General features: G+C 44.8%; 1 protein-coding gene across 5 annotated transcripts in view; it reads right to left on the bottom strand.

Moving 5' to 3' along the window:
* SLC4A5 (solute carrier family 4 member 5) overlaps window positions 1-26,058 on the bottom strand; it is a 127,189-nt gene that overhangs the window by 51,376 nt on the left and 49,755 nt on the right. For all 5 annotated transcript variants that reach the window (XM_085015706.1, XM_085015705.1, XM_085015708.1 and 2 more), the window contains 2 exon segments: window positions 1,253-1,413; window positions 225-380 (listed from right to left, as the gene is read on the bottom strand). In XM_085015706.1, coding sequence (XP_084871832.1) covers window positions 225-380; window positions 1,253-1,413 — 317 coding nt within the window.

The raw sequence follows: 26,058 nt of genomic DNA, 5'->3' as shown, positions 1-26,058 counted from the left end.
AGGTGCTCCCTCTACACTAGGCACTTGCCCATTTTAAAACAATCCATCTAAAGAGATTCCTCGAGTGTCTTTAGTTAGCAACTTTATCAACTCTGTACTGATGTCTGCATTTATCTGACAAGTCCAGCAAGGCCAGCGTCCGTGCATCTCAACCCTGAAACTTCAAGAGCGGAGGATTGCAGATGTGAGATGCGTGCATAAAACAAGCGTATGGCCCGACTCACTGGTGGTGGAGGAGACCGACTTGCCAATGTCAACCAACGAGCGGTGGATGGGCTTTTTGGTTTGGTGGCGGTGTTTCCTCAGGAGGACGTAGCTGACCCTCTCACGGAGCTCCGGCCGAAGGAGGCCGTCCTCGATCTGCTTCTCGATGACATCATCTAAGTGGGAAATAAACATGCAGCGTCCATGTGGGACAGAGGGACCAGGGGTGTGTGGGGTCTTCGGTTTCACCTGGTTTTTATGGGATTAAAAGGGAGCTAAACTGAAAATTTGGACCAGTCATTAACCCTCAGTCTCCTCATACATAAAAGAGTATGTTCACATCTGTGGGTGTTTGTGCATGTGTGTGCTTGTGTGGGTGCATGTGAATATGCCTGTGTGTGCCTGTGTGTGCAAGTGAGTATGCATGTGTGTGCATGTGTGAGTGCATTGCGGATACATGCATGGGGATAGGATTCTCTGCTTTTTTTTATCAATAATACTGTGGAAAGTAAATGAAATTGTACATATGAAAGTCCCCTAAAAAGCACAAGAGTACTATATTAAGTGGTTTTTGTCCTAATATGAATTCTTTTTAGAAAGCATTTTGGGCAAAATAGCTCTGGCAAAATTGAAGGTTCTGAATCAAAATTCATAAGAAGTTTTAGGGATGATAAGCCAAGCTACTCCCTCCCTTTGCCACTCCATCAAACAAGAGCTAATTTCCTAAAGATGAATGATGACCTGTTTACCCTGACAAAAAACAGGTTGCCATGGCAACAGGTAACCTCAACCATGCTAAGAAGCCCCTCTCCCTTTTGCTACATTGCTGGGTGGCATTTCAGAGGCTGTTCTTTCCCTCTACATGGTACTGAAACGGGGAGCAACTGTGACACTGCCTTGAGAGCACTGAACCCAAAGCCTAGCCTCCGCAGAATGAGGCGGGTGTCAGAAGTGGGCATGTCACACAGACCAAAGGTGGGCACGAAATGGGGGCAGGGAGGGGGAATGCTGCCCCAGTTTGGGGGTCCCACAGCGGTCCCTGCCTCACCGATGATCTGTGGTAAGGAGCCGCTGTCCAAATCCAGCAGCACTGTCCCCGTCTGCAGGCAGGTCCGGAGCTCAAAGAGGCTGTGCAGGGACAGTGTGGACACGTGGGGCTTGCTCCAGCGCTCACCGCCTTCCTCTACCTTTTCTTCAAACTTTATCCACCTGGAAAGGTAAGGATGGGGCTTAGGATGGCCAGAGCCCCCAGCTAGGTCTCTTCCAGGGAGGGGCTTGGCCTGCAAGTCATGCTCTGCACAGTGTGAGGGTTTTGGTCCTAGACTCACAGGCAGGGGATCTAAAGGGGACTCCCTCACTCTGTCCCCCACTCCTCCTGACTCTGTCATGCTCAGGACAAAGTTGCGTCAGAGAATGACCATAAATGGGCACGAAGGATACTTTTGGGGGTGGTAGAAGTGTTTGAGAATTGGATTTGGTGATGGTTGTACAACTCTGCACATTTACTAAAAAAAATTTTTTTTTGTGCAAATTCCTGGGTCTTACTCCAGGCCTTATTTATTTATTCACTTATTTTGCTTTTTAGGGGCTGCATCCAAGGCATATGGAGGTTCCCAGGCTAGGGGTCAAATCGGAGCTACAGCTGCTGGTCTATGCCACAGCCACAGCAACACGGGATCTGAGCCACATCTGATCGGGAACTCCCCTAAAAATCATTTAATGATACACTCAAAACAAGGGAACTCTATGGCATCCTACAATAATAGAGCTCTTTAAAAAATTCTCAATGGGAGTTCCTGTCGTAGCACAGCGGAAACGAATCTGACTAGGAACCATGAGGTTGTGGGTTCAGTCCCTGGCTTTGCTCAGTGGGTCGAGGATCTGGTGTTGTCGTGAGCTGTGGTGTAGGTCGCAGACCTGACTCAGATCTGCGTTGCTGTGGCTCTGGTGTAGGCCAGTGGCTACAGCTCTGATCGGACCCCTAGCCTGGGAACCTCCATATGCTGCGGGTGCGGCCCTAAAAATAAAAGGAAAAAAATCCTCAATGGACCCTAGTTACCTGTCAACGGGTCACATGAGTGTTCAGTGTCTGCCTATGGGGTGTGGTTTGCTGGGATCAAGGGAGTATCTCCCCATGGTTCTACTGCAGGGCCTGAGGTTTCCACGATCCCCGCTCTGGATTTTAGCTCTGATAGTTCAAGTTAAAACTCCAAATATCATTTGGGAAAGGAAAGAGATTTAACCAAGGATGTATAGGAATTTGCCCTTTCTAGAAGCCTTAGAATCATAGGCTGAGGAGGAGAGGGCTGCCTGGGAAGGCTGTGGGCAGCCAGGCAGTGGCAGTGCTGGTCTGGAGCTCCCTGGCAGGGGGCAGCACCGGACAGCCTGGGAGGCCAACAAGAAGCAAAGTCTCCTGGTTGGAGACCTGCTGGCTCAGCTTCATCGGATGTCCACCTCAATTAGTGAGTAGCTTCAAGCTATTCCAATTAAAATCCAAAGAGAGCATTCCGGGGCTGTGATTTTCAAGTCCCTTTGGAAAAGTAAATGTCTGAGAATAGTTGGGGAAAATCTAAAAAAGAAGAATGGGGATGGTATTGCTTTTAGCAGATATAAGAACTTACTGAAAAACTTGAGTAATGAAAGCAATGTAAATCCGTTCCAGTTATAGACAAAGGGATGGATAAGACAAGAGTCCAGTAACAGACCTGAGCCCCCATGGGAGTTTAGGTTTTGCTGGAGGAGTTTTTTAAAATATGACCAACCTAACAAATGAACCTATCTACAAAAGAGAAACAAACTCACAGACATAGGAACAGACTTGCGGTTCCCAAGGAGGGGGAGGGAGGGAGGGGGTGGACTGGGAGTTTAGGGTTCGTAGATGCAAACTATTACATTTAGAATGGATAAGCAATGAGATCCTACTGTACAGCACAGGGAACTCTATCCAATCTCTGGGGATAGACCACGATGGAAGGTAATATAAGAAGGGGAATGTATGTATATATGTCTGTATGACTGGGTCACTTTGCTGTACAGCAGAAATTGGCACAACATTGTAAATCAACTATACTTCAATAAAATAATAAAAGATGACCAACCTAAATATAAAAAGTTAAGTCCCTACTTCTCGCCAAATACTAAATACTAAATTCTGAATTCTATATGAATTCAAGGCTAAACATAAAAATAAATCTATAATGGAATACTGTTGAGCTTTAAAAAAAGGAAAATTTGACATGTGGCTACAACACAGATGAAACTTGAAGACATTATGCTAAGCAAAATTAGCCAGTCACAAAAGGACAAACACTGTAAGATTCCACTTATCTGAGGGGCCTACAAGTTCATAGAGACAGAAGGTAGAATGGTCGGAAAAAAATAAAAATCATTAAAAGAAAAAAAAAAAAGTAGGATGGTGCTTGCCAGGGCTGAGGGGAGAAAGAAGAAGGGAGTTATTGTTTCAAGGGTATGGAATTTCAGTTTTGCACTTTTTTGTTTGTTTGTTTTTTAGGACCGCATACACAGCATATGGAGGTTCCCAGGCTAGGGGTCTAATCGGAGCTGTAGCTGCCAGCCTACACCATAGCCACAGCAATGCAGGATCCGAGCCACATCTGCAACCTACACCACAGCTCACGGGCAATCCCAGATCCTTAACCCCCCGCTGAATGAGGCCAGGGATTGAACCTGCAACCTCATCGTTCCTAGTTGGATTTGTTTCCAATTGCGCCACGAAGGGAACCTCGAATTTCATTTTTGCAAACTTTCACGCAACTATGAATGTACTTAATGCTAATGAACTGTACACTTAAATATAGATGGTTAAAATGGTAAACTTTATGTTATATATATTTTACAACAATGAAAATAAATAATGTTAAAAACTATAAAGAAAAATATAAATATACTAGAGAAAATCGGGGAGTACTCTTTCTTATATTCTTGGTTATGGAGAAAGACCTCCTGAACAAGATATAAACATATAAAGGAAAAAAATGGACACATTTTGTTACATAAAAATACGCTAAACTGGAATTCTCCTGTAGCTCAGCAGGTTAAGGATCTGGCATTGTTACTGCTGTGGCTGGGGTCACTGTTGTGAGTGGGTTTGATCCCTGGGCCCAGGAAATTACACATGTCATGGGAGTGGCCAAAAAAAAAAATTAAAGAAAATAAAAGAAAAATAACCTAAACTAAGACAGGAGTTCTTTGTGGCACAGTGGGTTAAGGATCTGGCAGTGTCACTGCAGTGGCTTGGGTTGCTCCTGTGCCATGGGTTTGATCCCTGTCCCAGGAACTTTCACGTGCCTCGGACATACCCAAACAATAAAAAAAACTTTTAAGAATAAACTAATTTCGGACACAAATGGAGTTCAAAGAAATGCAACATACTCAGAAAATATTTGCAATAAACAGAACATTAAGGGATTGATACTTAAAATAAAACAAAACTGGGAATTCCCTAGTGGCCTAGCAGTTAAGGATCTGGCATTGTCACTGCTGCTGCTTGGGTTCAATCCCTGACTCAGGAACTTCCTCATGCCATGGGTGCCGCCAAAAATTTAAAAAGTAAAAAATTAAATATAACAAAACTCATCAACAAGAAAAACTCCAGGAGTTCCCGTCATGGCACAGTGGTTAACAAATCCAACTAGGAACCACGAGGTTGCGGGTTCGGTCCCTGCCCTTGCTCAGTGGGTTAAGGATCCGGCATTGCCATGAGCTGTAGTGTAGGTCGCAGACTCAGCTTGGATCCTGCATTGCTGTGGCTGTGGTGTAGGCCAGCGGCTATAGCTCTGATTAGACCCCTAGTCTGGGAACCTCCATATGCCGAGGGAATGGCCCTAGAAAAGGCAAAAAGACAAAAAGAAAAAAAAAAAACCCAAAACAAAAAAACAAAACAGAAAAACTCCAATTAGCCAACTGAAAAGCGAACAATTCTGAAAAGAAACTAAGACGACCAATAAACGTGAAAAGATGTTCCAGTTTACTAGTAGTCAAGGACATTTAAATTGTTGCAAATGAAACAGTCTTCACTTCTCATATCGGCAAAAATTTAAAAGACTGGCAAATTCCTGTATTGGTGGAAACACGGGAAGACAGGTGGGCACTTATATACTGTGTTATGTATATAGCATATACATATATAGTATAGCCACATACTGTATACATATATACACATATATATTGTACAGCCACACGGCCTTCTTGGCGTGGGGAACTGGGGAGTCTCTTTCAAATTTGGTGTGCATGTCTTTTTTTTGTTGTTGTTGTTGCTGCTATTTCTTGGGCCGCTCCCACGGCATATGGAGGTTCCCAGGCTAGGGGTCGAATCGGAGCTGTAGCCACCAGCCTACGCCAAGAGCCACAGCAACGCGGGATCCGAGCTGCCTCTGCGACCTACACCACAGCTCACGGCAATGCCGGATCGTCAACCCACTGAGCAAGGGCAGGGACCGAACCCGCAACCTCATGGTTCCTAGTCGGATTCGTTAACCACTGCGCCATGATGGGAACTCCTGGTGTGCATGTCTTTTGATGCAGCAGTTCCATTGCTAGGAAATTGTCATAGGAATATCATTACACATCTGCACACAGTAATACAAATACCAGGAGATGCTCACCGCGGCTTTGCCCACCAAGGTGAAGAACTGGAAACCACCAGTTTTCGTTAGGAGCGTGGTCACACCAGAGCCATACATCCATGCTGCAGAGTTCCCCTCAGAGGTAAAAAGCCCAAGGCTGAGCTATGTGTACTGACAGGATAGACAACACCATCCCAGTTTATAAAAAAGGAAAAATGCAGCGAGTTAAGGATCTGGCATTTGCACACATGTTTGAAAATGCCCAGCAGCAGTTTTGGAAGGACGTCTGTCACGTGGTTCAATGGTTTCTTCTGAGGGGAGGTGTGAAATTTTTGGTTGGGGGAGGATTCAGGAGACTTTCATTCTATCGGGGTTAATTAGCGAGGGGAGAGCACAGCCTGTGGAGCAAGCCAACCAGGTCTGGAATCCCAGCTCCGCACTTAACTAGCTAAGGACTTCGGGTAAGTCACGCAATCTCTCACCATCTTTGTTTTCGTCAGGACCACGAATAGTTTATAGTAATTAAAGAAGTGCCTGGCCCATAACACACACTCAGTGTTAGCTGTGAATGTAAAGGTAAAGAATTTTGCTTTTACAATTTTAGAAACACTAAGGAAATAAGAAAATGAAGGCATTCTAAGCTCTCCTGACCAGAAGACATCATGGTTGATATTCCGATAACCTTCACTGTAGATCTGTGATGAGCACACACGTACACACGCGTGCACACAATTTTACATTAATGACAGCAGGATGGTGTGATATCTAATGGATATTCTTTCATGTCTATAAATGTCTATAAATACTGATATCATTTTAGAAGCTCTTTAGTATTCCACCGTATGAATAAATGCTAATTAATATGAATAATCCCCACTTGGTGGACATTTACATTATCTCTAATTGTTTTTTTCTGAAAAACAAGGCTGGTTTGAATATCCTTGGCCCCTGCTCAACATTTTCCTTGCAATAAACTCTCAGAAGTGGAATTGTCATGTCTGCACATTTTTAAGTGTATGACATACATCGTCAAACTGTTCTCCAGAAAGCTGTGCCAATTCGAACTTCCACCAACGTACAGAAGACCTCACATTTCTCTGAAGTCTCTCAAACTCTAGGATTGTCATTCCCTTTCACCTTTGTTCATTTGGGAGTTGCAAAGTTGTATCATATTTGCATTCTTTTGACTACAAGTGAGGTTGAACATCTTTTGTCAGATTTCCTCTTTACACAATTGTGCCAGTACTTTGCATTATCAATGTTTAACATCCTGACTCAATACATTTATTTGAGATCGGTTAACAAGGAGCCTGGTGGGGCCTTGGGGGCTTGGATGGACACAGGATGGGGAGGTTTGATTAGAGGAGGCCTGGGTAGTGAAGACCTAAAACCCGGGGTTAGAGCAGAAATCAATCAGACACTTGCTGCTGAGACTCGCCAAGGTGTAGCTGACATTTTTAATGGGGAAATGTGTTTGAGAGAACATTATTTAAATTATGGTAGATCCAAGTCTGTACGCCATCAATACGAAGTTTTTCTAAAAGTTGTATTAACATAAGGGTTTGCAAGGGAGAGATCAAAGGACAATGTTTTGGTCAGGAGAAGCTCACTCTTCTCCCTGAGGGTCTTTCTCCTATTCACACACTCAAATTGTCTCCCATTTCCTCAAAAATACACAAGGTAAGTTATGCTGTCTCCTTGTCACTGAGGACCCTTTTGTTGCTCCACAGCCTTAACGCATCCACTCAAAGCCATGTGTCCCAGTGCATGGGGCCACTTGGGTTGATTGCTTTCTAACCTTTTTTTTTTTTTTTTTTGGATTTTTAGGGCCGAACGTATGGCATATGGAAGTTCCCAGGCTAGGGGTCAAATCAGAGCTGTAGCTGCCAGCCTACACCACAGAGACTGCAACGTGGGATTCAAGCTGGATCTGAGACCTACACCTCAGCTCACGGCAACGCTAGATCCTTAACCCACTGAGCAAGGCCAGGGATCAAACCTGCAAGCTCGTGGATAATAGTTGGATTCATTATCGCTGAGCCACGATGGGAACTCCCTTGATTGCTTTCTAAACTGTCTCATAAACAGCCCGGGTGGACATTTGGGCAGTTTCCTCCCAGGCATCCACCCTTCAGCTTTTTGCCTATACAAATACAACTCCACCTGGAAGGATGAGAGCAGAGCTCCTTTTTGAAACATCCTTCTAGTAACACCAGATAGCAAGGACAATCAGTCCTCTTCACCTCCCAGTACTTCGACTATTTGTCCTATGCGATAGGCATCCACAAACATTAGCTCTATATACAGACGAGGGCATCAACTCACCTGAGCACATTCTGCAGAAAAACAAAGTTACCTGTTTCCAGGTTCAGGGCAATGCCAAAACTAGACTCCTGCTACCAGCATTCTTCGAGAACTTTATTTTTAAAAATTCCAGGATACTCAACAACCTCACTAGGGACACCTCTTCAGGTGTCCTTGCAACAATTTGGGGACTCCGGATATTGAAAGAGTAAGCCCAAGACCTGAACTTCGTTTGGGGTTTTTAATGGCTACAGCTGGAAATGAAGCTCACTTTCATCTTGAGTAGAACATGGAAACGTGGAGGACCCAGGATAAGCAGCTGTGGTTTTCAGCCTTGGCTATCTATTAGAATTGCCTGAGGAGATTATAAAAATACTGATGCCTGGATTGTCACGCCACCCAGAGGGTGGCCTGGTCGTGGAAGTGCCTCGGTTATTTGTGACCTGAGGGTTGATGAGCCTCTACTTTACAGTCACATAGGACCATACATAGTTGGACTTGTCTGGTGTCTCAGTGCAGGCAAATGGCTCTGTGCCCATGTGTCCCATTCTTTTTATATAAGAAGGGACATAGCCTCTTTCCCTTACAATGGCTCTGAGAACACCAAATGAAAAGGTAGGGTAGATCTCAGAAGCTTCCTTCCCAGCATGGCCATTCTATGCTTTTATAGAAAGCTGCTCCTGCAGCATGTGGACATTCCCAAGCTAGGGGTCGAATCAGAGCTGCAACTGCCAGCCTATGGCACAGCCATGCCACACTAGATCCGAGCCACATCTGGAATCTACACTGCAGTTTGCAGCAGTGCCAGATCCTAACCTGCTGAGTGAGGCCAGGGATTGAACCCACATCCTCATGGATGCTAGTCGGATTCTTAATCTGCTGAACCACAATGGAAACTTCCAACAAGGTCCCAGCCATGATGTTATTGCTGGTCTGAAGATCACAAGAATTGTGGTTCTATACAGCAGAATGTCATCTCTCTGCTTTGTGTTTCGAGATCTGACCCCTTCTTTCTCTATTGCCCAGCGAGTTCCCAGGTGATGCTGCTGCTGATGATCTAGGGATGATGCTTTAAGAACTACTATCCTAGAACGATGATTCTTGAACTTTGCTACACATAAAAATACCCAGGATACTTTTAAAATCTCAACGTCTAGGTCATATGCTAGACCAATTTACATCAGAATATCTGGGTGGGATCCAGGTAGCTCTGCTACAGATTTTCTAGGTAACATTCATGACTTTTGGGGCTCAGAGACTAAAATAATAATTAATTGCAGTCAATCACGTTTCTTAATTGTTTTGGTATATTCCTACCTCCCCAAATAGACCCCAAGCTTCATGAGGACAGAGGGCACTGTTTTCTCTCTGGGGTCTTCTTCTGGTCCCCAGCCCAGAATAGCCCTCATTAAATGATTGCTCCTTCCTGCTGAAGGGTAGTGAGGCCTCAGTGATTACTTGGGGTGAAGTCTGGCTATGAGGAAATCACTGGGAAACAGAGAGTTCAACAGTTGGGGCTTCTTTATTTATTTATTTTTGTCTTTTTAGGGCCCCACTCACGGCACATGGAGGTTCCCAGCCTAGGGGTCAAATTGAAGCTGCAGCTGCCGGCCTACACCACAGCCAGAGCAATGCAGGATCTGAGTAGCATCTGTGACCTACACCATAGCTCAGAACAATGCTGGATCCTTAACCCACTGAACGGGGCCAGGGATTGGATCTGTTTCCTCATGGATACTAGTTGGGTTTGTTACCACTAAGCCACAATGGGAACTCCAATCGTGGAATTTAAGTGTGTTTTAAAATACTCGAATGACCTAAGCAACGACCATCAGAGTCTAGTAACATCACAAACATACACACAAAGACCAGCTGGGCAGGAGCTGCCTTCTAATGGAAGCAGACACCACCACCTATGAAATAGTCTTGTGAGAAAGTCAGACAGGAATCAAATAAGTCTGGACCCAACAATCACTTTACAGGAAAGACAGAGCAGAGGAACATGTTAAACACCACCACGGGGGAGTTCCCATTGTGGTGCAGTGGTTAACGAATCCAACTAGGAACCACGAGGTTGCAGGTTCGATCCCTGGCCTCGCTCAGTGGGTTAAGGATCCGGCATTGCCGTGAGCTGTGGTGTAGGTCACAGACGAGGCTTGGATCCCACATTGCTGTGGCTCTGGCGTAGGCGAGTGGCTACAGTTCCAATTCGACCCCTAGCCTGGGAACCTCCATATGTCGCAGGAGCGGCCCTAGAAAAGGCAAAAAGACAAAAAACAAAAACACACCACAGGGATGCAATGAACGAAATCCAGTATGTAGAAAACCATAAAAGCCAAACAATGCAATTTTTTTTTTTTAGTAGTCATGGCAACTGCAAAGGAAAAAATAAAGGAAGAGGAACCTGTAGATTAGAAACAATGTCAGAGACATATCTCCCAGGTGCAATGTGTGGACCAATGACACTAAAAAATATTTGAGATCATCTAGGAAATAAATATGAATACTGGCTGGATAATTCAGTGAAAATAAAGAATTGCTATCATGTTTTTTCAGATGTGATAGCAATATTGTGGTTGTGTTAAAAAGAAAGAGGCTGTTACCCAAAAGAATTGCAAACAGTGTCTTGAAGATATATTTGTTCACAGCAGTATTATTTACAGTAACTAAAATGTGGAAGCAAGCCAGCTGTTTGTCAACGGATGAATGCATAAGCAAAATGTGTTACATACATACAGAAGAATTCTACTGAGCCTTAAAAAAAGGAAATTCTGATATATTTTACAATATGAATGAACCTTGAGGACATTACGTAAAATGAAATGTCAGTCACGAAAACACAAATACTCTATGATTCCACTTATATGAGATATTTAGAGTAGCTAAAATCATAGAGATGCATGGGCAGATGATCTAAACAGACATTTCCCAAAGGAAGACACACAGCTGGCCAAAAAAACACATGAAAGGATGTTCAACATCACTAATTATTAGCAAAATACAAGTCAAAGCTAAAATGAGGTATCAGCTCACAATAGTCAGAATGGTCATCATCAAAAGTCTACATACAGGGAATTCCCATTGTGGCGCAAGGGAAAAAAATCCGACTAGGAACCATGAGGCTGCAGGTTCGATCCCTGGCCTTGCTCAGTGGGTTAAGGATCTGGCATTGCTGTGAGCTATGGTATAGGTCTCTGATGCAGCTCGGATCCAGCATTGCTGTAGCTGTAGTGTAGGCCGGCAGCTGTTGTTCCAATTGAACCTGTAGCCTGGGAACTTCCATATGCTGTGGGTGTGGCCCTAAAGAGAAAAAAAAAATTTTTTTTTTTACAACAATAAATGTTGGAGAGGGTGTGGAGAAAAGGGAACACTTCTACACTGTTGGTGAGAATGTAAATTGGTGCAACCACTATGGAAACAGTATGGAGGTTCCTTAAAAAATTAAATATAGAACTACTGTATGATCCCGCACTCTCACTCCTCGCCATATATCCAGACAAAACTCTCATTCAGAAAGATACATATACTCTAATGTTCATTGCAGCGTTATTTACAAAAGCCAAGACATGGAAGCAACCTAAATGTCCATCAACAGAGGAATGGCTAAAAAAGCTGTGGTACATACATGTTAGTAATAACGGCAAATTCTCAGCCTAAAAAGCATGAAATAATGCCATTTACAGCAATTTAGATGGACCTAGAGACTATCATACTGAGTGAAGTAAGTCAAAGACAAATATCATATGATTTCATTTATATGTGGAACCTAATAAAAATGACACAAAAGAACTTATTTGAAAAACAAAAACAAACCCACAGATTTCAAAACCAATCTTAAGGTTACCATAGGTGAAACCCTTGAGGGGAGGGAAGAAATGGGAGGGAGGGAATAACACAGACACACTATGTAAAAGCGATGATTAATGGGAACCCAGTGTAGAGCACAGGAAAATCTATTTAATAACTTGTAATAACCTACATGGGAAAAAAGAATGTATATATTTATATGCATGATGGGTGCACTTTGCTGTACACCTGAAACTAATACAACGTTGTAAATCAGCTATACTCCAATAAAATTAAATTAAAAAAAAATCTTAGAGGAGTTTCCATCGTGGCGCATCGAAATGAATCTGACTAGGAACCATGAGGCTGGGGGTTTGATCCCTGGCCTCACTCATGGGTTAAGGATCTGGCGTTGCCATAAGTTGTGGTATAGGTCACAGATGTGGCTCGGATCCCGTGTTGCTGTGGCTCTGGCATAGGCTGGCAGCTATAGCTCCCATTTGACCTCTAGCCTGGGAACCTCCATATGCCTCAAGTGCGGCCCTAAAAAGACAAAAAAAAAAAAAAAAAAAAAAAAGAAATCATAGAGACAGACAGTAGAATGGCTGTTTCCAGGGGCTGGGGGGAAGGGAACAGGGAGTTAGTGTTTAATGGGTACTGAGTTTCAATTTTATAAGATGAAAAGAGCTATGGAGCTGGATGATGGTCATGGTTGCACCATTTTGAAAATCTTTAAAACCGCTGAACTGATACTTAAAAATAAAGATGGTAAATTTTATATTAAGTGTATTTTATATTTAACCACAAAAAAAAAAAAAACTGGAGAAGAAAGAAAGAGGCCTTACCTTTCAGAGTGTATCTGCTAAAATATTTATAGATGGATAGATATAGTGTGTGGGATTTGTGTCAGCATAATCCAGGGTGTGTGTCTGGGGTAGTGGGTGGAACTAGAGACCCAAGACTGGCTAGGAGTAGGTTGGTGACTGTTTTTTGTTTTTGTTTTTGTTTTTAATTTGAGTACAGTTGATTTACAATGTTGTGCCTTTTTCTGCTGTATAGCAAAGTGACCTAGTCATACACACACACAAACATATATACATATATACATATTATTTTTCTCATACTATCTTCCATCATCTTCTATCACAAGAGATTGGATATAGTTCCCTGTGCTATACAGCAGGACTTCATTGCTTATCCATTCTTTTTTTTCTTTTCCCCCCTTTTTAAAAGGCTGCACCCACATCACATGGAGGTTCCCAGGCTAGGGATCCAGTTGGAGCTGTAGCTGCTGGTGCACTCGAGAGCCACAGCAATGAGGGATCTGAGCCGCATCTGCGACCTACACCACAGCTCACAGCAACGCCAGATCCTTAACCCACTGAGCAAGGCCAGGGATCGAACATGCAACCTCATGGTTCCTAGTGGGATTCGTTTCCACTGTGCCACAACGGGAACTCCTTGCTTATCCATTCTAAATGTAATAGTTTCCATCTTTGCTGGTGACCACGGAAGCTGGGTGGGCACGTTGCAAGGAGGCCATTCTACCACATGCCACTTTTGTATAAATTTGAATTTTCCGTAATAAAACATTTAGCCACTTTTCAGAATGGAGAAAGGAATGGGCTCTTTAAAAAGCTTCTGACCAAAGCCAGGCTTAACAACCCTTGGAAGGCTGATAAAAGTTAATGTGTAATCCCAAGCAACTCGTTGCAAAGTGAACTTTATACCACAGTTGGCTTCAAAAGGGGGGAATTAGAGTTGGAGAAGCAGGTCAAATGGAAAGAAACTCTCCGGGCTGGAAAAGAACTCCTAGGGATTTTGTCCAGGCCAGGGGCAGGTGCCAGGGGCCCCTCCCGACTGGGATGGAGCTGAATGGAGCCTCCAAGAGTCACATGTCAGAGAAAGCAGCTCTCAGTCACGCAAAGGGGGTCCGGAACTGAGGCCTTTTCTGTGACTAGTAACTCGGTCACTACATGATTAGAGGAAGTTGCTTTTCAGTTAACACCGAGAATGGTAGATCGCATCCTGGAGCAAGCTACTAGGCACCACCAAACCACCAGAGGTGAGGGCAGGGAGCAACTCCTTTTTGGATCCAGAGAGGGCTGAAAACTAAGAGTCCTGACCACCTCCCTGCCCCCAGCCCTGCCCTGGCCAGCATGTGTATCAGTGTCTTTCAGCCTTAGCTGCCATAGGACCATCTGGGAACTTTTCACAAATTCCAGCATCCAAACTGACTCCAGACTGATGACAGCTGAATCTCAGAGGCCTAAGAATCTGAGATCACTACTTTTTAAAAAAAAGACCCAGGTCTTTGAGAAGACAGAGCAATGCGTGGGTCATTATGTGTGATTAGATAAGAGTAAAATCTGTGGAGTTCCCCTTGCGGTTCAGTGGTCACAAACCCACCTAGTATCCTTGGGGATGCAGGTTCGATCCCTGGCCCTACTCAGTGGGTTAAGGAACTGGCATTGCTGTGATGGTGGTGTAGGTTGCAGAGGCAGCTCAGATCTGGTGCTGCTGTGGCTGTGACATAGGCCAGAAGCTGCAGCTCTGATTCGACCCCTAGCCTGGGAATTTCCATATGCTACATGTGTGCTCCCCTCCCAAAAAAGAGTAAAATCTGCTCTCTCTCTTTCTCTCTCTCTCTCTCTCTCTATAGCGAGAGAGAGCAATTAGAGTGAAAAGCCTTTTCTTCTGCACTTAATTTACATATCACTATCATTAAATTATGTCCAGGCTAACTTGTTTGTAAAAACAATCCCCTTAGGATGCCCTGATTTAAAGATTTTTTTTTTTAATGCAAACTTTTTTGTTTTTTGCTTTTTGGGGTTTCATGTGCGGCATATGGAAGTTCCCAGGTTAGGGGTCAAATTGGGAACTACAGCTGCCAGCTTACACTAGACACAGCAACGTGGGATCTGAGCCACATCTACGACCTATATCACAGCTCATGGCAAAGCTGGATCCCCAACCCACTGAGCAAGACCAGGGATTGAACCCGCATATTCATGGATACTAGTCAGATTTGTTTCTGCTCTGCCACCATAGGAAGTAACTTAATGCAAACTTTAATGTTAAAGATATGTTGCCTCTAAACATTTGTATCAAGACTTATACTTGTATGAATTTATCTCTTAGATGAAGTTAAGGTTATTCACCTGAAAGTTGTAAAGTCCATATCCTCACTGTGATAACTGTGCAACTACGTGGCCTCATTGACTTCTATTCTGTAAGTCTCCCATCCCTGCTCCATCATCCTAAGACTGGACTTCCATGGATTAGTTACAAAGCATTAAGACAGTGTTTTTGCTTTTTGCCTGAGGCCTGTTTGTAATAAATTTTGTGATTCTAACAGATTCATTTCTTTTTTCTTTTTCCTTCTTTTTTTTTTTTGCTTTTTAGGGCCTCACGCTTGACATATGGAGGTTCCCAAGCTAGGGGTCAACTCGGAGCTACAGCTGCCGGCTTACACCACAGCCACAGCAGTGCAGGATCCAGGCCACGTCTGTGACCTACACCACAGCTCACACCAACACCGGATCCTTAACCCACTGGGTGAGGCCAGGGATTGAACCCAAAACCTCATGGTTCCTAGTCGGATTCGTTTCTGCTGCGCCAGGATGGGAACTCCAGATTCATTTCTTAAAATAATGTGAATGTCAGTTCACATTACTCAGCAAAGCTGTAAGGTTACACTGAGTCTTATCAGCAGAATTTTCCAGCAGAAACCAAAAGCTAGTGTTAATTCTCTTATGGGCCAATGAAGAAATTTCCTAGAGGTATCTGAGGAACTATTAGTTTGGTCTTTGACAGAGGCACCAAGAGATGATTTACAGGAGTTAACTTTTTCAAAAGATGAAATCCTAAGTAAAATTTTGCCCATTCCAACAATTTACCTGGCAAATCCATACTATACGATGACAAGCACATGCATTAAAACATGTATGTGAAATAACAGCTCATTTATAAAACTGATTAAGACTACATATATGGTGTGTATGTTCACAAACCAAACCTGACAGTGAATTTGAAAGATTATAAAGTATGTAAGACTGAGTTGGCAGGCATGGGTCAAGAGTTGACATACATATGCAGGAGTTTAGAAGGTACTAAGCGGGGCTAATGACACCAGAAAGGCCTCAGAGACCTCTTAGGGAGTGCACCCCAGACTAAACTCAGACATGTGTTGTTTTATTGTCCCCGAGATGATTAGGTCCAGGGATATTGATTAATGCTAACCAAGTTCACAAGGATTGATGTATAAAACCAAAGGCCAGAGTTCCCGCTGTGGTGCAATGAGATTGGCAGTGTCTCTGCTATGCCAGGACACAGGTTCTATCCCTGGCCCAGCACAGTGGGTTTAAGGATCTTGTGTTGCCGCACCTGTGGCTCGGATCTGATCCTTGGCCCAAGAACTTCATATCCCACCAGGATGCCAAAAAAGAAAAAAGAAAAAAAAAAAAAAGGCCAAGTTTATTTAGTTTACAATAAGATTTACAACAGTCACAGGGGTTATTCTCATCTTCTAGCCCTTGCATTCGCTCCCTATAGGCAGCCAGATAAGGAAAATCAAATTATCATCAGAAAGTGACAGAATGAGAATGAGGCACACTAGCTAAGTGATTCAAGTGTTAATAGACTCAGGAAAAGAAGTTTGGAATCCTCCATCTCTGCAAAAGAGATCTGCCTGGGACCAGGACCAGATGGGTGGGGACCTCTGACTTAGACTGTTTTGGAAGGAACCCTATGCCCTCCCATGTCAGAGTGATTACCTATGATTTTTTTTTTTTTTTTGGATCTTTTTGCCATTTCTTGGGCCGCTCCCGAGACATATGGAGGTTCCCAGGCTAGGGGTCAAATCAGAGCTGCAGCCGCCGGCCTACGCCAGAGCCACAGCAATGCAGGATCCGAGCCGAGTCTGCAACCTACATCACAGCTCACGGCAACGCCAGATCCTTAACCCACTGAGCAAGGCCAGGGATCGAATCCGCAACCTCATGGTTCTTAGTTGGATTTGTTAACCACTGAGCCACGACGGGAACTCCCTGATTCCCTATGATTGAAAGCCTTTCCTCTTGCTAACCTAGGAGTGTCCTCTCAGAGCCTTCAGTTATGCAATGCAATTTGGGCCTTACTGGAGAACCAGTTCTTCCTTAAAAGTGTACCCAGCAGTGCAGGTGGCAGGGGGGTGCCAAAGGTGTGGCATTCCAGGAGCAATGATGAACTGAATGGGGAATGGTGAGCTTTGCTCCCAACCTCGTGCATTTGGTGAAGGGCCTGTCCTGCTGCACATCGTGTCTTCATTCAGGGGTAAGGAGGTGCCCGCGGCTGAGTGCATGCCATCAGACAAAGCTACTGGCAAATTCTGATCTGAATGACTTCTGGAGCCAAACTTCTCTGAGGACTACTTGTCTGTGTGTCCAGGAGGGATGTGTAATTACTGCATGGGTCTATCATTTATAAATGTGTCTGTTCCCTTCCGAGCCTGCCAGCACCTTCTCCTCTCTGCCCCTCAGGAGAGCAGCCTCCACTCGGCCCCCATGCCCTCTCTTCCACTTTGGCTATTCAGGGCCTAATTCAAAGGTCGCCTCCCCCGGCCCACAGCCTCCCCAGGGACCCAGAGGCGGCCCCTTCCTCTGACTCCATCGCACTTTGTCACATAGCTCAGTAATACTGACCGTGCCTAAAGCTTGCTGAGTGCTTTCTGAGTGCCAGGGACTATGCTAAGCCATTTGCACATATTATTTCATTTAATCTGTAAATGGATCCAGGAGCCAGGTCTGTTCCTCCTCTCATTGTATAGATACGGAGACTCTTTGAGCACCAGGCACCTCCCCAGGTCAAGAGCTGATGAGAGACAGGATTCAAGGGCGAGTCTTTTGACATGAGAGCCGTGTTCTTCTCACCACTTCATACGTACAGCCCTGGATTTTTATTTATTTATTTATTTTGTATTTTGTATTTTTATGGCTGCATCTGTGGCACACGGAAGTTCCCAGGCTAGGGGTTGAATGGGAGCTACAGCTGCTGGCCTACCCCACAGCCACACTAACATGGGAGCCGAGCTGGGTCTGCGACCTACACCACAGCTCAGAGCAACGCCAAATCCTTAACCCACTGAGCAAAGCCAAGGATGGAATCCGCATCCTCACAGACATTATGTTGAGTTCCTAACCCACTGAGCCACAACGGGAACTCCCAGCCCTGTTTTTTGGTTATCACTGTGTATGAGCACATGCCTGCCTTTTACACTAGAACAGAAGCTGAAAAACCATGTGCTGGGTTAAAAGTGCACCAGAGCCTGTAGTTTTTGTTCGGCCTGCTGGCTAATGATTTTTTAAAGGATTGTGGAAAAGAGAAGGAGAAGAAAGAAGAGGAAGAAGAGATCTCATATGAGCAAAAAGCCTCAAATATTGGCTCTCTGGCCTTCATGGAAAAGCCTATCGACACCTGCACTGGATGATAAGCATTTCGAGAACAGATTCGTGCTTTGCTCCTTTTAATTCTTTCACGGGCCCTAACTCAGCAGCCTCTTAAAATGTTTTTAGAATGAAAGAAGGAAGGTGTGGTGGATAAGACAAACTTTACAAAGTTCTCCGAGAATCACAGATTAGAGCGGCCACTTTTCCACTGCCTTAGCAATCGGTATAGAGTTGCAGTGACATCAACCATTGTCCATGACGAAGACAGGGCATGATCTATGAGGTGCTTGTCCAAGAGGGGGAGGGGTCTGCAAAACTCTACCACCCATGCTCTTATGGGCAAGTTGAAGAATTCTGGAAGTTCTGGTTGGCACGAGAAGCAGAACTGTGGTCAGTGAATAGATAACATAAAGGACATAGATTTACTATTACATACGTGTTGTAAAAGACATATTGGGGGTGTCTGCTCGGCTGCCATCCATGTGGATGTAGTTCCCAGGCCCTGGCCTGCCCTCCCATACCTCCACCTACCTCTGATCTGGGGCACAGTGATGGGCACTAGAGGGGCAAAATGGAGTCTCTCTGAAGAATCAGGAACTGGCGGATTGAGGAACACATTCTGGGATGGTCCTTTGAGTAGAGTAGATGTTACATGGAGGCTGAGGAATGGCATGGGTTAGGACAAGTGGAGGAAGCGGGCTTGAGGAGAGTAAAGAAGATACCTAGAGAGAGGAGAGACCAGACGCAGAGAAAGAAGACAACCTGGCCTCCCAGATCCAGCCCTTGAGAGATCTGACTGTCCCTGGATACTGAGGTCATCTCCTAGTCTGCTGATGCTCCCCCCTTTTACGTAAATTAGTTTAAATGGGCTTCGGTTAACTGCAGCCTAAGATATCCTGACAACAGAAGAGGCATTTCTCTTCCCTAGTGCATGATACACAGGCCCTGACAGCTCACTTGAACTTGGGCTGTGGTTGTAGAGCTGGATATATCAGATGGGGGTGCTCTTGACTTGAGCAAAAAAGTTCCTGGCCAAAGGATTTTCAGGGAGGACCATTCCTTCAGCATCTCTTGAGCCTGAGGGTTCTAATCCTAGCAAGATGGGAGATAAAACCACCACATTCAGTTTCTATACCTTGTTTTGATTCAAAGTTGTACAAACCAACATTGAAAAGATGTTTTTTTGTTTTTGCTTTTTTTGGGTTTTTTTTTTTTTTTTGTCTTTTCTTTTCTTTTCAGAGCCACACCCACAGCATACGGAGGTTCCCAGGCTAGGGGTCGAATCAGAGCTACAGCTACTGTCCTACACCACAGCCATAGCAATGACAGATCTGAGCCACGTCTGCAACCTACACTACAGCTCACAGCAATGCTGGATCCTTAACCCACTGAGCAAGGCCAGGGATCAAACCCGCAACCTCATGGTTCCTAGTCAGATTCATTTCTGCCACTATGGGAACTCCAAAAAGATGTTTTTGAGGCAAGTAGGGACATTTGACTCTACACTGGATTTCCCATCATCTTCAGGAATCGTTCTCAATTTTGCAAGGAGATAATGTCATTGTGGTTGCATTTACAAAAGAAGTCTAATTTCATAAAGATATGTACTAAAATGTTTACAACATCTAGGATTTTTCTTAAAACATTCCAGCAGTAATAAACAACAAAACCAAATTCCAAAAGCAAGCAAAATATTTTGCTTTTGGAGATAGTTAAATATTAATCATTGATGAAAGTGGGAGTTCCCATCGTGGTGCAGTGGTTAATGAATCCGACTAGGAACCATGAGGTTGCGGGTTCGGTCCCTGCCCTTGCTCAGTGGGTTAACGATCCGGCGTTGCCCTGAGCTGTGGTGTAGGTTGCAGACGCGGCTCGGATCCCGCATTGCTGTGGCTCTGGCGTAGGCTGGTGGCTACAGCTCCGATTTAACCCCTAGCATGGGAACCTCCATATGCTGCGGGAGCAGCCCAAGAAATAGCAAAAAGACAAAAAAAAAAAAAAAAAAAAAAGAAAGAAAAAGAAAGTGAATGATGGATCTATGAGGACTCAATGTACAATTCTATTTTTTGTGTCTGAAATTTTCTTTTCTTTCTTTTTTTTTTTTGTCTTTTTGTCTTTTTGCCATTTCTTGGACCACTCCCTCGGCATATGGAGGTTCCCAGGCTAGGGGTCGAACTAGAGCTATAGCTGCCAGACTACACCAGAGCCACAGCAACTTGGGATCCAAGCCGCCTCTGTAACTTACACCACAGCTCACGGCAACACCAGATCCTTAACCCACTGAGCAAGGGCAGGGATTGAACGCGCAACCTCATGGTTCCTAGTTGGATTCGTTAACCACTGTGCCATGACGGGAACTCCCTGAAATTTTCCATAACAAAATGTTTAGAGAGATGTATAAATTATACATATATAATTTGTATATATAATGCATATAGGTCAATCAACTGGGGTTTTGGCATGCAAAGTGGTCTAATGATAGGGTCTCTCCGCTCCTGACAACAGTGAGAGCTGTCTAAGGGTGTCTGAAGATGTGGGAATTGTTCTTGTTGGATGGAAGTAGTCCCTCCTGCTGCCCAGCCTCCAGGGGCTCTGGCAGCTGCCAACCTGTCATGCCCCATCCGAGAAGAGCCCTTGCCCTCTCTCCTCATTTAACTAGCCTTCCTGTCACACTCACTGGCCAGCTAATCCCATTTTGCCACCACTGGTCCACCACGTAAGGCCTTTTGCATCACCGCCTGGCTGATCCCATGGATGTGGACTGGTGCTTGCAACTTGATGGCAGGTCCTTTGAAGATGGCTCCTTCTTCTGCTGGGCTTCATGCAGACCCACCTCAGCTGTGCTGCCTGTAGGTGGTCACTAAGTCCCTGGGGAATGAATGCCTCGAGCACAGGCCCCATTCTGTGTTCACCCAGCTCCAAGGTGAGAGTGAAGGCTGGAATCTGAGCCTTTGAGGCCTGGTGGGAACTTTGCCCACTTCTACCTGGGACTTGGTCCAGGTTCTAAGTGATATAAAATCACTTTGTCCCTTACGGCATTTATCCAAAGAAAATAAGAGACATGAATTAGAAAAGATATATGCACCCCAATAGCCAAGCTATGGAAGCAACTTAGGTGTCCATCAACAGATGAATGGATAAAGAAATGTTACACACAGACACAGACACAGACACACACACACACACACACACACACACACACACACAATGGAGTGTTACTTAACCATAAAAAAAATGAAGTCTTGTCATATCTGACAATATGGATGGAGCTAGAGGTTTTTAGGCTAAGCGAAATAAGCCAGAGAAAGCCAAATACAGTATGATTTCACTTATAAATGAAATCTAAAAAAATAAAGCAAATGAACAGATATAATAAAATAGAGTCATACAGACAGAGAACAAACAGAGGTTGCTGGAGGACAGGGGAGAAGGTGGAGGAGAGAAATAGGTGAGGGAGATTAAGAGGTACGAACTTCCATTCATAAAACAAGTGAGTCGCAGATACGAAATGTACAGGGTGGGGAATACAGTCAAAAACTATATAATAACTTTGTATGGTGACAGATGGTAATTAGATTCATCACGGTCATCATTTTGAAATGTATAGAAATACTGAATCACTACATTGTGGAACAGGAACTAACAGCATTGTAGGCCAATTATACTTCAAAAACAAACAAACTTATGTAAAAGAGATCAGATCTCGGGGTGGGGGTGGGGTGAGGTGGGGGGGGTTGGGGCAGGGGGAATTAGATGAAAGTAGCCCCAAGTACAAACTTCCAGTTACAGATAATTAAACATGAGGGACGTAATGTAAACACGATAAATATAGTCAACACTGTGTATGTTAGAAATGATGAGAGCAAATCCTAAGAGTTCTCATCACAAGAAAACTTTTTCTTCTTCTTTCTTTTTTTTTTTTTTTTTGCTTTTTAGGGCCACACTCATGGCATATGGAGGTTCCCAGGCTAGGGGTCCAATCGGAGCAACAGCTTCCAGCCACAGCCACAGCCACAGCCACAGCCAGATCCTTGACCCCACTGAGCAAGGACAGGGATTGAACCCGCATCTTCAGGGATGTTAGGTTCATTAACCACCAAGCCACATCAGGAACTCCTTTTTTTTCTTCTATTTCTTTCATCTTGTATGAGACAGGAGATGATGGCTGTTCACTACACTTATTGTGATAATCATTTCATGACACACCTAAGTCAAACCATTATGCTGTACACCTTAAACTCATACAGTGCTATATATCAATTATATCTCAATAAAAAATCTCTTTATCCAGTTTGCTCAATCTAAGTATCTGGTATCAGTGTTTGACTAGCAGAGAGAGAAGGAAAGACCATATTGGATATTGGATGTTAAAGTAGCTTGATAATGATGGACAGTAAGATTATTCAGACAAGAGTAGATAAACATCAAGTTATCTACGGCCATTCTACCCTCAACGTGCCCGATCTCGTCTGATCTCGGAAGCTGAGCAGGGCTGGCCTGCTTGGTACTTGGATGGGAGACAAGCATCGAGCCAAAGTCAAACAACCTTGAGATCTTTCCTCTGATCATACATTTCCATGCGTGGCTCCACTACAGCGAAACAAGACTGCAGGGCCTGGAGCTGCTTACCTGTCTCAGGACCACTAGTTTTCTCGGTCAACGCTTCCACCCCGCGCTCTCTTCAAATGAGAGAGTTTGGGAATCATCAGCCCGCAGTTCTCTGCTCCTGCGAGGGGCCCCCAAACCTTGCTGCGACTGCCCTGCCCTCTGCTCCTTCGGGCCTGTCATAGGGGAGGGGTGTCAGCCTTCCTGGCCATGGGAGCCCCCAAATGTGCCCAGGGCCCCGCACCCTCCATCCAGCAGGGCTTTTTTGCTTCTTGTATCTTGAAACCCCGCTCTTTCATCTTGCCCTTTTTATCAGCATTCAATATGCTCAGATCTCTCCATTCCTCAAAGACAAAACCCCAAAGCCTCCCTTGACCCCAGGTACATCTTGAGAGCCTCTCACACTTTCACAGACAAGCACCTTAGAAGAACTGTCTGAAAGAACCCACCTTCGACCTCCTGCCTCACTTCTCCACACTCGGTCCCCTCCTCCCCGGACACTGCTGTATCCCTCCGTTCTGTCCCATGGATACTCTTCAGTTCTTCCCCACGAGTTGGCCACGCCACCACCTTGAATGTCTTCTGCCCCTGGTTCCCTGGACACAGCGCTCTTCTCATCCCCCTCCTGCCTCTTGGATGCCCCTCGCCTCAGTCTCCATTCTGGGTTCTGCTTCCTCTGCCCGTCCTTCAAATGTCAGTCTCCTGGGTGCTCTGTCCTGGGCAGGCACTCGCCTTACTTCACAGATCTCAGCGGTAACCTTGTCCTTTTCTATGGGTTTGCTCTCCATCTAGATGCTGAGGGCTCGCAAACCTACGCTTCTCTCCTGAACTCGACCTCTGTGTCTACATAGTGATCTGCTCAACATCTCCTCTTGGAATTTCCTCACACATAACACTCAAAACGGAGCTCATCATCGGTCTCCCCCAAAACAAAGCAAAATACCCAACACAACGGAATCTTAGTACTCCTCTTGTGTTTCGGAAATTGATACGGTGAGTTCCCTGCTTGCTCAAGCTGGAAACTGGGCATCTGCCTAACTATATTTCTCTCCCACTTGCCATCGCTTATTAAGTTCTGTCACTTCTACTCGTTAAAATATGCCTCAAGTGCATTAAAAAGATTGGGGGTTTCCAGGAATTATGGAGAAAAGAGGGGTGAATTAGGCAGAGCACAGACAAGTTTAGGGAAGTGAAACTACTCTGTGTGATACTATAACGGTGGGTACATGTCATTACATTCGTCCAAACCCATAGAAAGCACAACACCAAATGTGAACCCTAATGTAAACTATGGATCTTTTTTTTTTTTTTTTGAATTTTTTTTTTTTTTAGGGCTGCATCTGAGGCATATGGAAGTTCCCAGGCTAGGGGTCGAATTGGCACTATAGCTGCCAGCCTATGCCATGGCCACAGCAACGTGGGATCTGAATCACATCTGCAAATTACACCACAGCTCACAGCAACGCCAGATCCTTAACCCACTGAGTAAGGCCAGGGATCGAACCTGTAACCTCATGGATACTAATCAGGTTCATTACCGCTGAGCCACAACAGGAAATCCCTAAACTATGGACTTTGAGTGATAATGATGTCAGTGCATGGTCATCAGTGGTGACAAATGTACCACTCGGGTGAAGGATGCTGATAGTGGGGGAGGCTGTGCATGTGTAGGAGCAGGGGGCACACCATGGGGACTCTGTACCTTCTGCTCAGTTCTGCTGTGCATCAAAAACTGCTCTAAATAATAAAGTATAATTATTTAAAAGTATATATAGAGAGAGATATATAGATATCTCCCAAGGAACTCTACCCAATATCCTATGATTACATGAGAAAAGACCCTGAAAAAGAATGGACATGTGTATATGTATAACTGAGTCACTGTTTTACAGCAGAAATTATCACAACATTGTAAATCAACTATATTTCAATAAAACTTTTTTTTTCTTTGTCTTTTTTTTTCCCTTTTCTAGGGCTGCTCCTGTGGCACATGGAGGTTCTCAGGCTGGGGGTTGAATCGGAGCTGCCGGCCTATACCAGAGCCACAGCAACGCAGGATCCTAGCCGCCTCTGTGACCTCTACCACAGCTCACGGCAACGCCGGATCCCCAACCCACTGTGAAAGGCCAAGGATCAAACCTGCAACCTCATGGTTCCTAGTCTGATTCATTAACCACTGAGCCACGATGGGAACTCCCAATAAAACTTTTAAAAATGAAAAAAGGAAATATATATTATACATATAATTATTTGCTCAAATCTACCCTTTTCTCTGTTCCCACTGTCAATGTCTTGGTTCTGAATGTCATCAGGTCCCCCACCCTCCCCCCACCCCCGGGGGCCAGGCTCTGACTGGCACCATCTTGCCTCCTTTCATACATTCTTCACAGTGGAGCCTGAGTGATCTCTTTCAAACAGACCATCCTGTCCCTCTCCCACCCCAAAGCCCTGAGTGGTCCTTCAGAGCTCTCAGCATCAAGTTCAAACTCCATGACATGGTCTGCATAGGACCTGCATGATCAGCCACTCACTCTTTCTGCTACAGAGAACTTTTGTCCCTTCGTCTATGTCTCTGTTTTTCCTGTTTTGGGGCCCCTTCCCCTTCCATCCCTCCTTTGGCTAACTCTGGCCCATCCCTGGAGTGTCTATGTGAACACCTCTTCTCCCTGCACAGCCTCCTTGGCCCCTCCTGTCTGGGCTAGGTGCCCCTACACTGTGCTTTCTTGGCACCCCATCACCAAATAGCTAGTTATTTACTTCTGAGCCCCATAGACGAGAGCCCTGGTGAGCAGGGATGGCATCGGCCATGTTTTTTACATCTCTAAGCACCCGGCTCAGGGCTTATTCACAATAAACACTTAGTAAATAGTAGTTGGAGGAATAAAGTCTGTTGACCTTTGTGCCAAGAACTCTCAGCTCCCCACTGTGCTTTCTGCAGAGAGAGGGCAGCTCTGGCCCCATAAGGTGAGAGCAGAGGGCAGGGGTGCATTCTACCCCAGAGTAAGAGGGGCAACGATGGTAGGAGGGCCCTTCTGCAGGACGGTGAGTGGGAGCAGTTTCAGGGTTGAGACAAAGTTGGGTTTCCACCTCCATCATGGACAGAGTGAGAAAGCGTTCCTGCCTATGCGCAGGGAGCCATTCGGGGCCTT

Source organism: Sus scrofa, chromosome 3 (assembly GCF_054392235.1).
Source record: "Sus scrofa isolate SSC_HxYL_T2T_F1_AM1 chromosome 3, Sscrofa_HxYL_maternal_Yorkshire_Landrace_v2.0, whole genome shotgun sequence".
NCBI lineage: Eukaryota > Metazoa > Chordata > Mammalia > Artiodactyla > Suidae > Sus > Sus scrofa.
Note: the sequence above shows the minus strand (reverse complement) of the source record. Positions and strands in the feature narration are given on the sequence as shown.